The 14,977-nt window shown below is 41.5% G+C and overlaps 1 protein-coding gene across 1 annotated transcript in view; it reads left to right on the top strand.

Annotated features, from left to right (window-relative positions):
* The window catches only part of HEPHL1 (hephaestin like 1), an 87,903-nt gene that overhangs the window by 41,449 nt on the left and 31,477 nt on the right, over positions 1-14,977 (top strand). The window contains exons 11-14 of the mRNA XM_025893999.2: positions 1,837-2,049; positions 7,060-7,273; positions 12,308-12,447; positions 14,646-14,786. Coding sequence (XP_025749784.2) covers positions 1,837-2,049; positions 7,060-7,273; positions 12,308-12,447; positions 14,646-14,786 — 708 coding nt within the window. The remainder of the gene's footprint in view (positions 1-1,836; positions 2,050-7,059; positions 7,274-12,307; positions 12,448-14,645; positions 14,787-14,977) is intronic.

Genomic DNA, 14,977 nt, shown 5'->3' with positions numbered 1-14,977 from the left:
GGACTGTAAAGAGAAAGCATTAAACCCCTAATGCACCATGTCACCACATCCAGCCCCACCCTGGTTTGACAATGTGAAATACACTTTCATATATTGGACGTGTAAAATATGCCACCTTTAAAACAAAATGCAAGGAAAGCAATGTATTTTAATTTAAATTTTACATTAATTATAAATTAATTTCTATCTCCAGGCTTGCTTGCATGGAGTAGAAGGAAGAATGATGGCAACAGTACCAAAGTGAAAGTGCCTCACATGGTAGACAGTGCTTTGCATTACACCTATTATATAGTCTATATTCAAAGGTGTTTGTTGACCTCCTTCCCTCAGGGGCATCCCCAGTGGCTTGCGAGCTGTCCTTGGGGGTCTTTTATGACAAAAAAGAAGCATACCTACAGTAGTCCTTGGGTTAGTCAACAAATATTGACTGAGTTAGGGGACAAGGCTACACAAGAAGGCAGAACAGTGTAACTTCTTTACCAGACCTTATCATGGGCTTTGGTTACCTTTATCTGACAAATTACAAAAATCTCTTTAACATTCAATGGACAAGATTTACATAATTTATTTGCAAAAGCATTATCAAAGATTTTTTTCAGAAAATGCAATGTTCTTCTCAGAAGCCTCCAGGCTTCTTAGACTTTCTACTAATAATCTGAGACATTTGAATAAAATTACCAAGTACCACTGGTTCTGCAGACACAGAAATAAAAGAATGATTTTATCTGATAATGGGATTATAAAGAAGATCATTCATATGTATGATAGTTATTCTTTCCTACTATGGGCATTATAAGGAGTGGCGCGGGTATAGGATCTTTAAGGGACATCAAACATGAGACATAATTACGTGTAGTCCCCCCCTCAAACAGTGCTATTCAGTTAATATATTCATCCCTCACAGAGTGGGAATGTGGTTTCTAAATTCTTTTCAAGGCACTGCTCCAGGTAGTCACTATCAGTGGGTTGAGATTGATATAAAAGATTTTCATTTCAGGAGATACAGAAAGTCTCCATTATCTCAGTCATCATTATTCAAAGGCCTTTCAGTTATTTTACTGAGGTAGGGAAATAAAAGTTATCAAAAGGCAAAATTATTTACTCAAAGTCTAACCTCTTATAAACTTAGCACCCCTCTCCCCTGCAAGAAAAATCCCTCTCCACTGACCAGACATGCAAATACAATGTCAATCAATTGCAAATCTTTCAAATGATGCAAGATCCATGAAATCGGTAAAGTCTGTCTGGCAAATTTGGAATCAAATGCAAATCCACTGGCGGATGAAGATCTAACAAAATGAAATGAATTAACAAACTGAGAAAGAGACACTTAAAGGAGATAACAAGATAAGAAAATAATTTTCAAATCAAGAGTTCTAGAGAAGGCTTTGAGGAAATTGATGAAGTTCATAAATATTTTTACAGGGATGATGTTCTTCGTAATCTGCAAAACTAAAATGTGAATTGCAGGATATAATATTACACTATCAAACAATTTTGTCAGAAAAAAATTATGCCAGAAAACAACCTGATTTATTCCTTATTGATTCTTAGGACTTGTGCCCTTGTGTATATATTGTTAAATATAACATTTTCACAATTTTAGTATATTTTCATTCTTCCTTGTTCAGTTTCGTCTCCAGTTTGGATTGATTCACTGTGTGACTTTTCCCCAGTACTATTTACTCTCTGGTAGTAAGGATCTTCTGTAAACAGTTTGAACTTGAACACTTGAACAGCCTGCCCCCACACACTGATAATCCTCAACTAAAATGGTGTGTTTTCAGTATCTATAAGATCACAGTGGGCTCTGACTATCTTTTTCCTTTCATTTAGCTATTAATGGCTTTATGTATGGCAACCAGCCGGGCCTAAGCATGTGCAAAAAGGATAGAGTTTCCTGGCATATGATTGGAATGGGCACTGACACGGATATGCATGGAGTTTATTTTCAAGGGAATACCATCCACCTACGAGGGACTCACCGAGACACCCTAGCCCTGTTTCCCCATACCTCCACAACGGTGTTCATGCAGCCGGACCATGCAGGTAAACTTGGCAGGACCACCTCGGGTGACCAAATTCCTGTCTTCAGGCATACATTCTAGAAGAAATTGGTTGGATTTGGGCACTTCAAGGCAAACAGCCTTGATTACAATCAGAAAATCCTAACTACTTTCTTCCAAACACACAGTATAAAGAATAGAGGAGAAGTGGGGCACCTGGGTGTCTCAGTCGTTGGGCATCTGCCTTTGTCTCAGGTCATGATACCAGGGTCCTGGGATCAAGCCCCGCATCAAGCGGAGGTTCCCTGCTCCGCAGGAAGCCTGCTTCTCCCTCTCCCACTCCCCTGCTTGTGTTCCCTCTCTCACTGTCTCTCTCTGTAAAATAAAAATATAAAATCTTTACAAAAGAGAAGTATCTAGAATGACTGAAAGCAGAAATCAACATCCTCTAAACAACCTTGCCACACAAATCCCAGGAGAGTGCTCTTGATCCATTCCCAGGAATGATTTGGCCCCAGGAAAGAGGATATTTCTTGTTCTCTTTAAGCACCAGCATTTTAGTTGCTGCTCTGAAGCATGTACCAGGCATGGACAGCCCCGTGGATGCTTTCAGGTTATGGACATGACCTGGTTTCTATTCTCTAGAGACTGATAGTAGCCTTTTGATAAGTTGTTTGGAGACCTCCCCATTTTCATTCTGTTGGGCACCCTTGGTTTCCCTAGAGGGAAAGTTGCATTGGGTCTGAAGTCCATGGAGGGCCCATTGAAGTGCCAGTACTCATCCCTTCTCTTAGAGATTCCCACACTAATTACATAATCAGGACATTTTTCCAAAAGATAAAGGGCAACACATGCTACCTGTCACATGAAAAATAAAGATAGCAGATGCTATGGGCATTCAAAATATTTCTCCAACCCAACTTTTTCATTAGTCTTTAAAAGAAACCAATATGGGGACCTGGGTGACTCGGTTAAGCATCTGACTCTTGATTTCGGCTCAGGTCATGATCTCAGGGTTGTGAGATCGGGCCCTTTTCAGGCTCCCCACTCAGCAGGGAGTCTGCTCGAGATTTTCTCTCCCTCTGACCCTTCCCCCCACTTTCTCTCTCTCTCTCAAATAAATAAATAAATCTTAAAAAAAAAAAAAGAAACCAATATGCTACCCAAGGTGAGTACTTGCTGACTGTGTGTCCTTTATGAATTGATGTCTACTTCTTTACTTCACATGAGAAGCGCAGTTTCAATGCCCCTCAGTGTCATTGGTTAAAAACATATGGCTTGTGCTTCAAAATATTTGTCCAAGAACTGCCTGAAGCTAGGAGCTCCATAATCCCTGCCTTATAGACTTTGAGTATTTAACCTTTCTACATTAGTATAATTGATCAATTATGAATCACCCAAGCCAAGGGATGCCTTGGGCACAATGATTTTTAAAAACATGCTCTTCAAGACCAAAGATGAGAGAGAAGGGTAATAACCAGTTTTAATCCATAGAAACTGGCATTCAGAGCTACAGCTGGCTGGAATAATTTTAGGGACTTGGTTAATTATTCCAGTGCCTTGTGTATTACACATGTGCCTTACAAGGTTCTAAAGAGCTTGTGACAATGTTTTCCAGTTTACGTCTGGTGGTGAGTATAAATCTGCGACTGTCTAATAGCTTGGTCATTTCACCAATTCCTGTCCCATATCTATAGGCCAAAAATAGTGCCCAAAATGTGAGTAGACCCTAGGCTTCAACTCAAATATTTTTTTCTTTGTTCTTGTTTTTTAGCCACTTTATTCAGATATGACTGATAAAACCTATAGATATTTAATATGTACAAATCAATGAGTGATGTTGAACATCTTTTCAGGTGTCTGTTGGCCATCTATATGTTTTCTTTGGAGAAACGTCTGTTCATATCTTCTGCCCATTCTTTAATTGGATTATTTGTTTTTGGGGTATTGAGTTGTATCTTTTCTTTGTATATTTTAGATACTAACCCTTTATTGGATATGTCATTTGCAAATATCTTCTCCCATTCAGTAGGTTGCCTTTTAGTTTTATTGTTTCCTTCACTGTGCAGAAACTTCTTATTTTGATGTAGTCCCAGTAGTTTATTTTTGCTTTTATTTCCCTTGCCTCAGGAGACATATCTAGAAAAATGTTGCTATAGCTGATGTCAGAGATATTATTTACTGCTTGTGCTCTCTTCAAGGATTTTTATGGGTTCAGGTCTCACATTTAGGCCTTTAATACATTTTGAGTCTATTTTTGTGTATGGTATAAGAAAGTGGTCAAATTTCGGGGCGCCTGGGTGGCTCATTGGTTAAACCGTTGCTCAGGCCATGATCCCAGGGTCCTGGGATCGAGCCCCACATCGGGCTCCCTGCTCATGCAGGAAACCTGCTTCTCCCTCTGCCTGCCGCTCCCCCTGCTTGTGCTCTCTCCCTCTCTCTCTCTCTCTCTCTCTGTCAAATAAATAAATAAATAAAATTCTTAAAAAAAAAAAGAAAGCGGTCAAATTTCATTCTTTTGCATGTTGCTGTCCAGTTTTCATAACACTATTTGTTGAAAAGACTCTTTTTCCCATTGCATATTCATTCCTTCTTTGTTGAGGATTGACTGACCATACAATTGTGGGTTTATTTCTGGGTTCTACATTCTATTCCTTTGATCTATGTGTCTATTTTTATGCCAGCGCCATACCATTTTAATTACTACTGCTTTGTAATATAACTTGAAATCTGGAATTGAGATACCGCCAATTTTTTTCTTTTTCAAGATTGCTTTGGCTATTTGAGGTCTTTTGTGGTTTCATATAAATTTTAGAATTGTTTGTACCGGTTCTGTGAAAAATGCTGTCGGTATTTTGATAGGGATTGCTTTAAATCTGTAGATTGCTTTGGGTGGTATAGACATTTTAACGATATTTGTTCTTCCAACCCATGAGCATGGAATGTCTTTCCATTTCTTTGTGTCATCTTGAATTTCTTTTAGCAGTGTTTTATAGTTTTCAGAGTAGAGGTCTTTCACCTCTTTGGTTAAGTTTATTCCTAGACAGTTTATTGTTTTTGGTGCATTTGTAAATGGGTTTTTTTTTTCTTAATTTCCCTTTTGGCTGCTTCATTATTAGTGTATAGGAATGCAACAAATTTCTGTATATTGATTTCGTACCTTGCAATATTACTGAATTCATTTACCAGTTCAAATAGTTTTTTGGTGGAGTCTTAGGGTTTGCAAATCAAAATTACAATGAGATATGACCTCACACCTGTCAGAATGGCTAAAATAAAAAACAAAAAAACAATAAATATTGGCAAAGATATGGAGAAGAAGGAACCTTCATGCACTATTGGTGGGAATGCAAACTCTTACAGCTGTGGAAAACAGTGTGGTGCGTACTCAGAAAATTAAAAATAGAACTACCCTAAGATCCAGGAATTACACTATTGGGAATTTACCCCCAAAATACAAAAACACTAATTCAAAGGGGTACATACACCCCTGTGTTTATAGCAGCATTATTTATAGTAGCCAAGATATGGAAGCAGCCCAAATGTGGATAAGGAATATGTGGTAATGTAATACAATGGAATATTACTCAGCCATAAAAAGAATGAAATCTTGCCATTTGCGACAACATGGACAGAGCTAGAGAATATAATGCAAAGCGAAATAAGTCAGTCAGAGAAAGACAAATACCATATGATTTCACTCATATGTGGAATTTAAGAAACAAAATAAATGAGCAAAGGAAAAAAGAAAAAAAGAGAGAGAGAGACAAACCAAGAAACAGACCCTTAACTATAGAAAACAAACTGATCGTTAACCAGAGGGGATGAAAAAAATAAAATAAAATGATAGAAAAAAAAATAAACAGCTATTTATGCATTTAAAAAAGAACAAATTGATGAGTTGGGAGGTAAGTATATGTCTGTGAAGTTATCACCACAATCGAGGCCTTAAACTCCTCTTTGTTCTTAGAGAAGATAATTCCTTGGCTAGCAAAGAACATGATGAACATGTGAATAATGGGCTGTCTGGCAAACAACACACACAGCAGGAGCTCTTTCCATGTCTGCCTTCAGAGTGTCTTCTGTGTGGTTTCATGAAGACACTTCCTCATGCGGGTCCTGCTCAGTGCCGAGGGAGCCAGAGTACCCAATGAACCAGTGGGTTTTTCTCATTCTCAAGGGGAAATTTGCAATACTTCAATATGTATAGCATGATAAAAGCTATCACTGGGCATTGTAGATGGTTAATGAGACCAATCCCTGCTCACTCGCCTCTAAGAACAGCCTCTCTATGAAAGGAAGGGAAGATTTATTGATCCAGTAATTCCACTGACAGTTAATATCTTTCAATAATTTTGTTTTATATGATTTTACAGTGAGTTCAATTAAGATATATCTACCTGATTTCAATCTAGAAAATTGCATCAGTTTATAAAATTACATAATTCTCAGACATGATTGTTGGCATTATGTAGGGAAATCTAGCTGATCTTTTTCTTTTCACCTGGCATAATGTTGACTTACTACTGGTAATGAGAACCTCCTTTGTTCAAAGGATTAATGAATAATAATAATAATAACAATACCTTATGTGTATATTTCACTTTATATAGTTTATGAAATCCTCTAGGGCAAAATACATGATTTCAGAAATGTGCCCTAATTTCAATTTAGAATATTAATCTTACAGGTAATTAGTTCATTTTAAACTGGGCTGGGCTAAGATAATCATACCTATCAGTGATTTTCCAGGAGCAACTCTCTTCTAACAGGTGTGTAAAATAGGGAAGACCCAGAGAAATTATTTCTTGGTAGCAACTTTGCAAGTTTTCATTTTCGATTCCAAATGAATTTCAGATGGTATTATCTTCACCTGATAAGTAAATATATTCCCCTTGGAGTCTGGCTGGAAAATACAATATAAAATCGGTATTTTAAAAATCCACCTTACCAATTATTTCTTTGAGAACAAAATGCTGTAGATTGCTAGCAGATCCAAGCCAAACCAAAATGGTCGAGTTTGGCACACAATGCCAAGCCGTTTCTCTTCCAGGTATTTTCAGGCTGTTTTGTTCCACCCTGCACCACTTCGTGAGAGGCATGAATCAGATATATGAGGTCAACAGCTGTGGCAACAAGGACCCTTCTGAGCAGCCGTACGGGATGATAAGAACCTTTTACATCGCCGCTGAAGAGGTAGAATGGGATTATGCCCCTAACAAAAACTGGGAGTTCGAAAAGCAGCACTTGGACGCAGGAGGGGAAAGGTACCGCGGGCGAAGCCGCCAAGTCTCTTGGGTGGGATTGCACATGCTCTGTAGATGTTTATCAAGTGGGGAAACCTAACATTGCCCTGGTTTTGTCTGCACAATTCGGGTGGACAGAGACTGTTACTCTGAACGCAAAAGATGAGGCAAGCTCCCTGTCTACACCCTAGGAGGGGAGTCTGAAGTCATTTGGGGGCACGCCGGGCAGGCTCAGTGCATGCCCTGCTCATGTTGGCCGGTTCCAAGTGTGGCTGTCCCAAGAATGCGTGTGGCTTTGAGCAAGCACCTAGCGTGAAAGGGTTAGGGAAAGAGGCAGAACCCAGTGACAGGGGGACTGTGAAGACAAAATGGTATAGAAGGAGGCAGAGACAGGGTGTGCAGCGAGGTGAGCAGATGGGTAGGTTGAGGACTGCGGGGAAAGAGCATTCATCGGTTGGGGAATAGTCTAGGAGCAGGTAGGAGGCATTGCTTTCGTAGAGATCCCCGAATTGAGATGGGCAGACTGGTCTCTCTAGTAGGCCTTGTACCCAGAAAGTTCCCAAGATGGGCCCTCCCGTGGGAGCACTGTCAGCCAATGCTAAGCACCAAAGGGTCAGCAAGGCTGGAGCCTGGGAACGCTGGTCCCCCACGCACACTTCCCCTCCCGCCCGTGTGCACTGGGGTAGAGTGAAACAAGGTATAGAGGCATCTGCCTGGAGCTGACCTGTAGGCCTCCTCCCACAAGTTTATACCCTCCACTCAACAACACCTGCTGCTTGGGTAGTCCCTGTCCCCATACACAGACCAGCAGACTCAGGGCAGAGAGTTAAGGCTAACCACTAGTCATGGGCACTGGAATTGAACATAGACCTTTTCAAGGACAAATCTGTGTTCTCATCACCAAGCCATGTTCATTTGCATATCTTTGTTCCTCTTTGTTCTGTATTATCAGCTCCCTATGCCCCGCCTCCCCAATTCTCTCTGGCCACACCACACACAAATCCTCTATACCCAACTCTTCCTGATCTTAACATGTCTTTTTTTGTTGTTCTTACTTGTTGGCCTGTTTTGAGGGTTTAAACACCTGGAAAAGAGAGTAGAACAGCGACACCTTATGGATAAATGAAGAAACAAAATGAAGTCCCCTTTAAAAAGATTTGCCTCAGGGACAGGACGATTTAAAATTTGTTCCATGACTCACCAACCCATTTATTAAACCAGACATTCCTCTCCTGCAAACCCAGTGCTGCTGACACCAGCTCAAGACTGATGCTGGGGCAGTAGAAAATGAAAAGAAGACTGATCCAGCCTTTTCTAAAATGATGATTTTTACTAAAAGATGGCTAGAACTAAAGAAATAATCGCATAACAATTTTGTTGTATGTATATTCCTAGCCCATGAGAGTATAAGAAACATAGCCGTCATGGTTTTCTTGAAACTCAGTGTAATTTCGGTTTTCTGATCACCAGCTCTCTGGGCTAGCAGAAGGCTCCAGCCTCAGTCTTCTGGGATTGTCTCCCAGGGGACAGAGAGAGAGAGAGAGAGAGAGAGAGAGAGAGAGAGCTGGCTGTGTTTGCACTCTGCCCTTCCGCTTGGGATATTGCCCATAAATAAACGAAACCAAAGTAAAACAAGATATTGTTCACATATTCGAAGTACAACGGATCTGTAGAAAAAAACTCAGTACAGATGGAGATGACTGGGCCTCCTAGAGGCACATCTGTGGCACCTCTGCAGCTGGGAGCCCAGGGACAAATGTCCCTTCTGCACCCCAGCTGTTATGCCTCTGCCTTTTGAGCCAAAGCCTTGGCAGGGAGCACACCTAGTTTTCAAACCACCTGTCAGTGTCGGTTATCCCTGGGACATTTGTCGTCCCGGTTCACACAGACCCTCTGCCTCACCTTGGGACCCGGATATCTTTCCCTAAAGGCTTTCTCAGAACACACTGAGAAGGCCTCGGGATCCCAGAAAAGCAGCCAGTGGGACTCATTAGCGCAATGCCAGGGTTTGTGCGGTGGGAGAGAATTCAAAAACCAAGGTGAATTTGCTCTAGGGAAATAAAGCTGTATTCGTAGTAGTCCTGAGCTTGTGGACTGATAGGCATTTAATTTTACCAGTGTGGCATTTGAGATAATAACTGCCATGTATTGAGCACCCACCCAGCGCCAGGCATTTTGCTAGGGTTTTTACAAACCTTATCTCATAGTGACCCTCATGTCCTTGACCCATTTGGTCAGCCTTGGCCCAGAATCTCACCTGACACCCCAGCAAGATGGCGGATGAGCAAGCGCTTACGTGGTGTTCAGTGTGTGTCTGGGGAAGCCCTTTACAGATCTTAACCCACAGAGTCCTCACACCCATCCTGGGAGGCAGATGAATTGTCATTACCCCACTTTGCAGAATAGGAAAGCTGGCAAACAGTAAAGCGTGGCTCCAGAGGTGTCTGGGTCACTACCACACATGTTACTAGGACTCTTGGAAAAGGAAAGTCAAAGAAAAATTCTCTTCCCTTGGCAAGCATGTGGTTTAGGTCGAAGATATACATGCATTTGTTAAGCACCTACTGTGTGCTAGGCATTGTACCAGGTGCTGACAAAATGGTGCTCACAAGGGCAGGCGAGGTCCTTTCCCACACAGAATTCATGGTTCATGGGGAAGACATTTGACCAAGCATATTGAGCAAGGTCATCACTACGAGAGGGGAAGTGCAGGGCACAGGGGGAGCTCACAGCAGGTGCACATGGCCCCATCTGGAGGAGAACCAGGGAGAGAGTAGGTGGTCAGGGAAAGCTTCTTGAAAGGAAGTAGTCTTTGTCCTGGGACCTGAGGAATAGGCCAGTTGAAGAGGTGTTAAGGGTGTTTTTGGCCCAGGGGATAACACATGGAAGGCCTGGAGGTGGGGAGGGCACATGGAGTTCAAGAGAGAATATTTAGAATGACCAAAGCATAGAGAGTGTGGGTGCCAGTATCGGGAAAGGAGACTTGGGAGGTTGGCAGAGGCAGATAGTGAAGGGGTGTGAGGAATTTGGGGAACTGGGCAGTGGGAAGCCATCAAGAGTTTTCCACCAGGACTCAGTTGGTTGAGTGTATAGGTTAGGATCACTCTGCCTGTAGCATAGAGGGTAGAGGGAAGGGAGGAGCATGGGAGGCAGGTAGAATGACCAGGAACAACTCAGTTCATGCAGGTAAGTGATGTAGGTGGCTGAGGTTGGAGTGCAGGTAGTTTAATGGAGGGAAATGGAAGGCTGTGAGGATAAAACTGATAAGATATTTTTCCCCAACATTCGTGATCATCTATCTTGATGATGGATTAAATATATAGTTGATCCTCATTATTTGCAGATTCCATGTTTGTGAATTTGCCAACTCGCTGAAATTTATCTGTAACACCAAAATCAATTTTTGTGGTGCTTTTGTCATCATTTACAGGGATGCATAAAGCAGCAAAGAATTTGTGTCACCCAATATGCACATTCCCAGCTGAGGTCAGACAAACTAGGCATCCCTCTGTCTTCTTGTTTCAGCTTTCACACTGTAAACAGACACACTCTTTGTGGTCTATTTAGTGCTACTTTTGCGTGTGTGTGTGTGTGTTTTGTTGGTGACTTAGCTGTTTAAAAAATAAAAATAAATAAATAATAAAATAAAATGGCCCCCAGACTAGTGCTGCCTAGTGTTCCCAAGTGCAAGAAGACCATGATGTGCCTTACAGAGGAAATACGTGTGTTAGATAAGCTTCATTCAGGCATGAGTTACAGTGCTATTGGCCAGAGTTCAAAGTAAATGAATCAACAATACATATTGAATAAGATGTCTTTGAACAGAAACACACATAAAACAAGGATATTTATTAATCTGTCAGTGAAAATATTGTGACCAGAGGTTTGAAGAAACTGGGTTTTTTTGGAGGGTTGGGGAGGTGGATTTTCCTCTACCCTTCAAATTCTTCTAGCTGGTGTAAGAATTAAATTGACACGAGAGAATCAAATTTACTTACACAGGGAGAATCCACATAAACATGAGAGATTCCAAAGACAGTCAGGCAAAATGAGATATATATGTCATCCTGAACTAAGGAGAAGGGTGAAGGAGTCTGGGACTTCAAAGAAAAGGAGAGCAATTCATAAGAAGATGGAAAAAGAGTAAATGTTAGGTAAACAAATGTTGGCTGGGCCACTCCAAAACAATGAGACAGAGAGAAGAATTTTAACAGATTTTGCTAAATTCCTCCCTGTCTCCCACCCCTAGTTCATATTATAATGTAGTTACTTATGGTAATAGCCTCTTCTTGGAGTGTGTCCTCTACCTAAATACTTTTAGGCAGTTAGAGGGAAGGTCACAATTTTTTCCTGGATCTTTTGGGTCTTGTTGTTTTCAGCTCAAAATAATCCACATGCCAAAATGGCACACCTTGGGGCAATTCATTGTGAACACCTACAAAACCTAACCTTGTATTTCCCCTAGGAACAATGGTTCAATATTCATTATTTCAGTGTTCGAGGTGACTTTCTAGAACATGACTCCTGTGAATAACAAGAATCAACTATGCCTATATTTGTATATGAGTATATGCACAATATACAACCCAAAGTCTTTCTTGAGATCTTTAAAGTGGAAAAGTAGAACAAGGTACGGAATGATACATGTGAAATCTGAAGGAATTCAGGGTGGTAGAGAGTGAGTGTGCACATGTGTGCATACATGTGCATGTGTGTGAGGTTAGTGAGTCCCAAGAAGAAACGTGCCATCTCATGGGAGTCTCTAACTAAGGTTGGTCCCATTCAGCACCCAGCAGGGCTTTGCAATGATGGTCCGCAAGAAGGAAGACCTGGGCCAGACTGCCTGCCCCCATCAGAATCCCCTGAGGTGCTTTCAAGTGCAGATTCCTGGCCCCACTTCCAGAGAGCCTGGTGCAAAAGTCCAGCTCCACAGGGAGAGCCTGAGGGCAGCCAGGTTTGGGAAACACTGCTCCGGAGTACCCCTGAATCACTCAGAAGCACTCAAGGGTTTTCTACCTCCTGACAACTTTAATTTCTGATGCTTCTGCTTTACAGACACGGAGATATATTTATGAACCACACTGAAAACTGGATTGGCTCTCAGTACAGGAAGGTGGTTTACAGAGAATACACCGATGGTGAATTTGTGGAGATCAAGGCCCGACCTCCACAAGAGAAGCATCTGGAACTCCTGGGTATGGTACAGATCATAGCCATGCACTGCCAGCCCCAAGGGTGGCCTGAGAAGGGACAGCAGGGACAGAGTAGCCTGACAGCATCCATCCAAGTGTGACATCTTCCCGTCCTCCCATTGTCAGGGAGCATGCTCTTTCAAAGAATGGTCAACCAGATAACCAGCTAACACACAAACAGGAATCCATATCATCATGGTTGTCTAACCAACATCTGTTGCCCTCAAGTTCCTTTCCCATCCCTCTGCTGAGCCTGGACATTTTAACTTGGAATAATCTGATACCTCAGAAGAGCAGGCAGAGTATTTGCATAACTCCTTCAAGGTCCTGGATTCTTCATGCACAGAGCCATAAGAACACACCAAAAATGTAATTCAAGCCAAAGAGAAACCCCTTCCATGAGAGAAGTGCTAAGGATGGAAGGGCTGGTTTGAGTTCAGGAGGCCCTGAACTTGGCCTTCTCAGGACCTGCTGGGCCAGTCTGATGCCCTGGGCTGCCTGATGTGGTGATCAGAAAAGCTCTTCTGGCTTTCCCTCCCCACTTCCACCTGGGAGTCACCAAACTTGACCCCATCACGAAGATGAGATCTTTAGGCAGAGGGCTAATCTAGATGAATTTCTGAAATCTGTTCCCCCCCTTTTTTCCTGTTCTCATTTTTAAATGCACAAGATGACTTATATAAATAGTATGACTTTACAGTGTTTCTTAATGTTAAAAGAGGCACCAGGACAGCCAGCTTGATAAATTATTAAATGCCCCATCCATCCTCCCCGTACCCTCACTGTCTGTTAACACCGGCATCCAAGCTTGGTTTGTGACACTAAGAGTCAGCCCCAGTGGGAGCATTCCTTCTTTTGAGCTGTGTATGTCAAATGAGCTCCAGGAAAAAAGCTCACTGGTCCTACCAACAAGAGTGGGTTGCCCCTCAAAAAGCAACTGAGGATCTGCTCAGTAAAATGACACAAAGCCGTGACTCCATCAGAGGCAAGCCCAGTGGTGCTTCTCCCAGGAGACCATGAGGCCCATCCACTCGTTTTCTGCAGCTCAGAGACAGGCCTGTGCCCCTGAAGTTCCAAAGGGCACAGGATGGGCAACCCTCTGTTCTTTACTGCTCCTGGTGACCTATCAGGCCCCAAATCAGAAGACATTCACTCCTACCAGCACAGCAAGCCATGTGGAATTAAAGTGGTAATGAATGACAAATAATCATTTTAATATATGTATACACATGCACATATCTGGAACTATATCCAACTTTGCTGTTTAAAAAACATGCATTCTTTTCTAGCTTTATCATTAAAAACAAAATAACATTTTTTCTCAGACATTTCCTGATTCATACTAAATATTTTCTTCCAAAGATAAAAACAGTCCAACAAATTTCAGATTTATTTAGGACTTTAGCAGTCTTCTCAGAAAAGCAACTAAAACCATGGTTTGAATCTGTGAAGAGTGGATGGGTGCCTTCAGAGCCCCTACCATGAGCGTATCTCTCTATGAATATAGTGGAATGCCGTGAACCCCCAAGGTATCCAAGTACTGAGAAATGACAGTGGACATGCATTAGTGAAATCCCTGTATTGATCATAAATTAGTACATAGATGTTTTAATTTTGTTCTTATCTTTCAAATCCCTTTTATACACAATATTTCATTGGATCCTCATTGTGGTTATTATTATATTGATATATCCATTTACCAGATAATGAGCAATTTCAGACTTGTCAAAGGTTACTTACAGAAGTTACATACAGAACTGAAAGTTACCATAGCATGTGGATATGGCTTTTCCTGGAGACTATGTCTCAGCAGTAGTAAAAATTTAAGCATTTACTGAGTACTTACTGTGTTTCAATGCACTGCAATAAGCATTTTACATACATTATCTTATTTAATCCTTACTATATCCCTATGAGAAAAGTGATAAGTCCATTTCATAGGGGAGGAAATTGAGTCAGGCAGGTTACTTGACTTGCCCAAAGTCTCTCTAATAAGTGAAGGAAGCAGGATTTGAACCCAGGTTGGTCCAATTGCCAAACACTACATGAGTATTTAATATTACATATATTGCCTTCTAAAGGAAGTATGCTAATGGGGAAACTAACCTTTGTTTTACTTTGCTAAAAACTACCTACATATATATTACATCAGTGTTGAAAAGAGCAAAGATAATGCACACAGACTTGTGTTTTGCCTTTAGGCCCAATGGTTCATGCTGAGGTGGGTGACTCCATACTGATCATATTTAAGAACAAAGCCAAGCGGCCCTACTCCATCTCAGCCCATGGTATTGAAGACATGGAGAGTGGGAAGCAACTCCAAGCGTCTGTCACAAAGCCAGGTAAGTTACACAGGAGATGTGCTCCATGCTGATAAGGACCCCAGACTGAACTCTCTTATCTTTTCTGATCTTTGAAGGCTCTTGGAAAGTTCATCTTAATGTCAATATGTTGCAGCCATCACCTAGTCACTCCTAATATGAGATCATCATTCATCCAATGACCAAGTGGTTATGGTGTTTCTAGGGCTCCA

The sequence above is a fragment of the Callorhinus ursinus genome, unplaced genomic scaffold (genome assembly GCF_003265705.2).
Source record: "Callorhinus ursinus isolate GAN/ISIS: 27379988/994484 unplaced genomic scaffold, GSC_fseal_2.0 scaffold76, whole genome shotgun sequence".
NCBI classification, from domain to species: Eukaryota; Metazoa; Chordata; class Mammalia; order Carnivora; family Otariidae; genus Callorhinus; species Callorhinus ursinus.
This window is presented reverse-complemented; position numbering and strand designations above follow the sequence as displayed.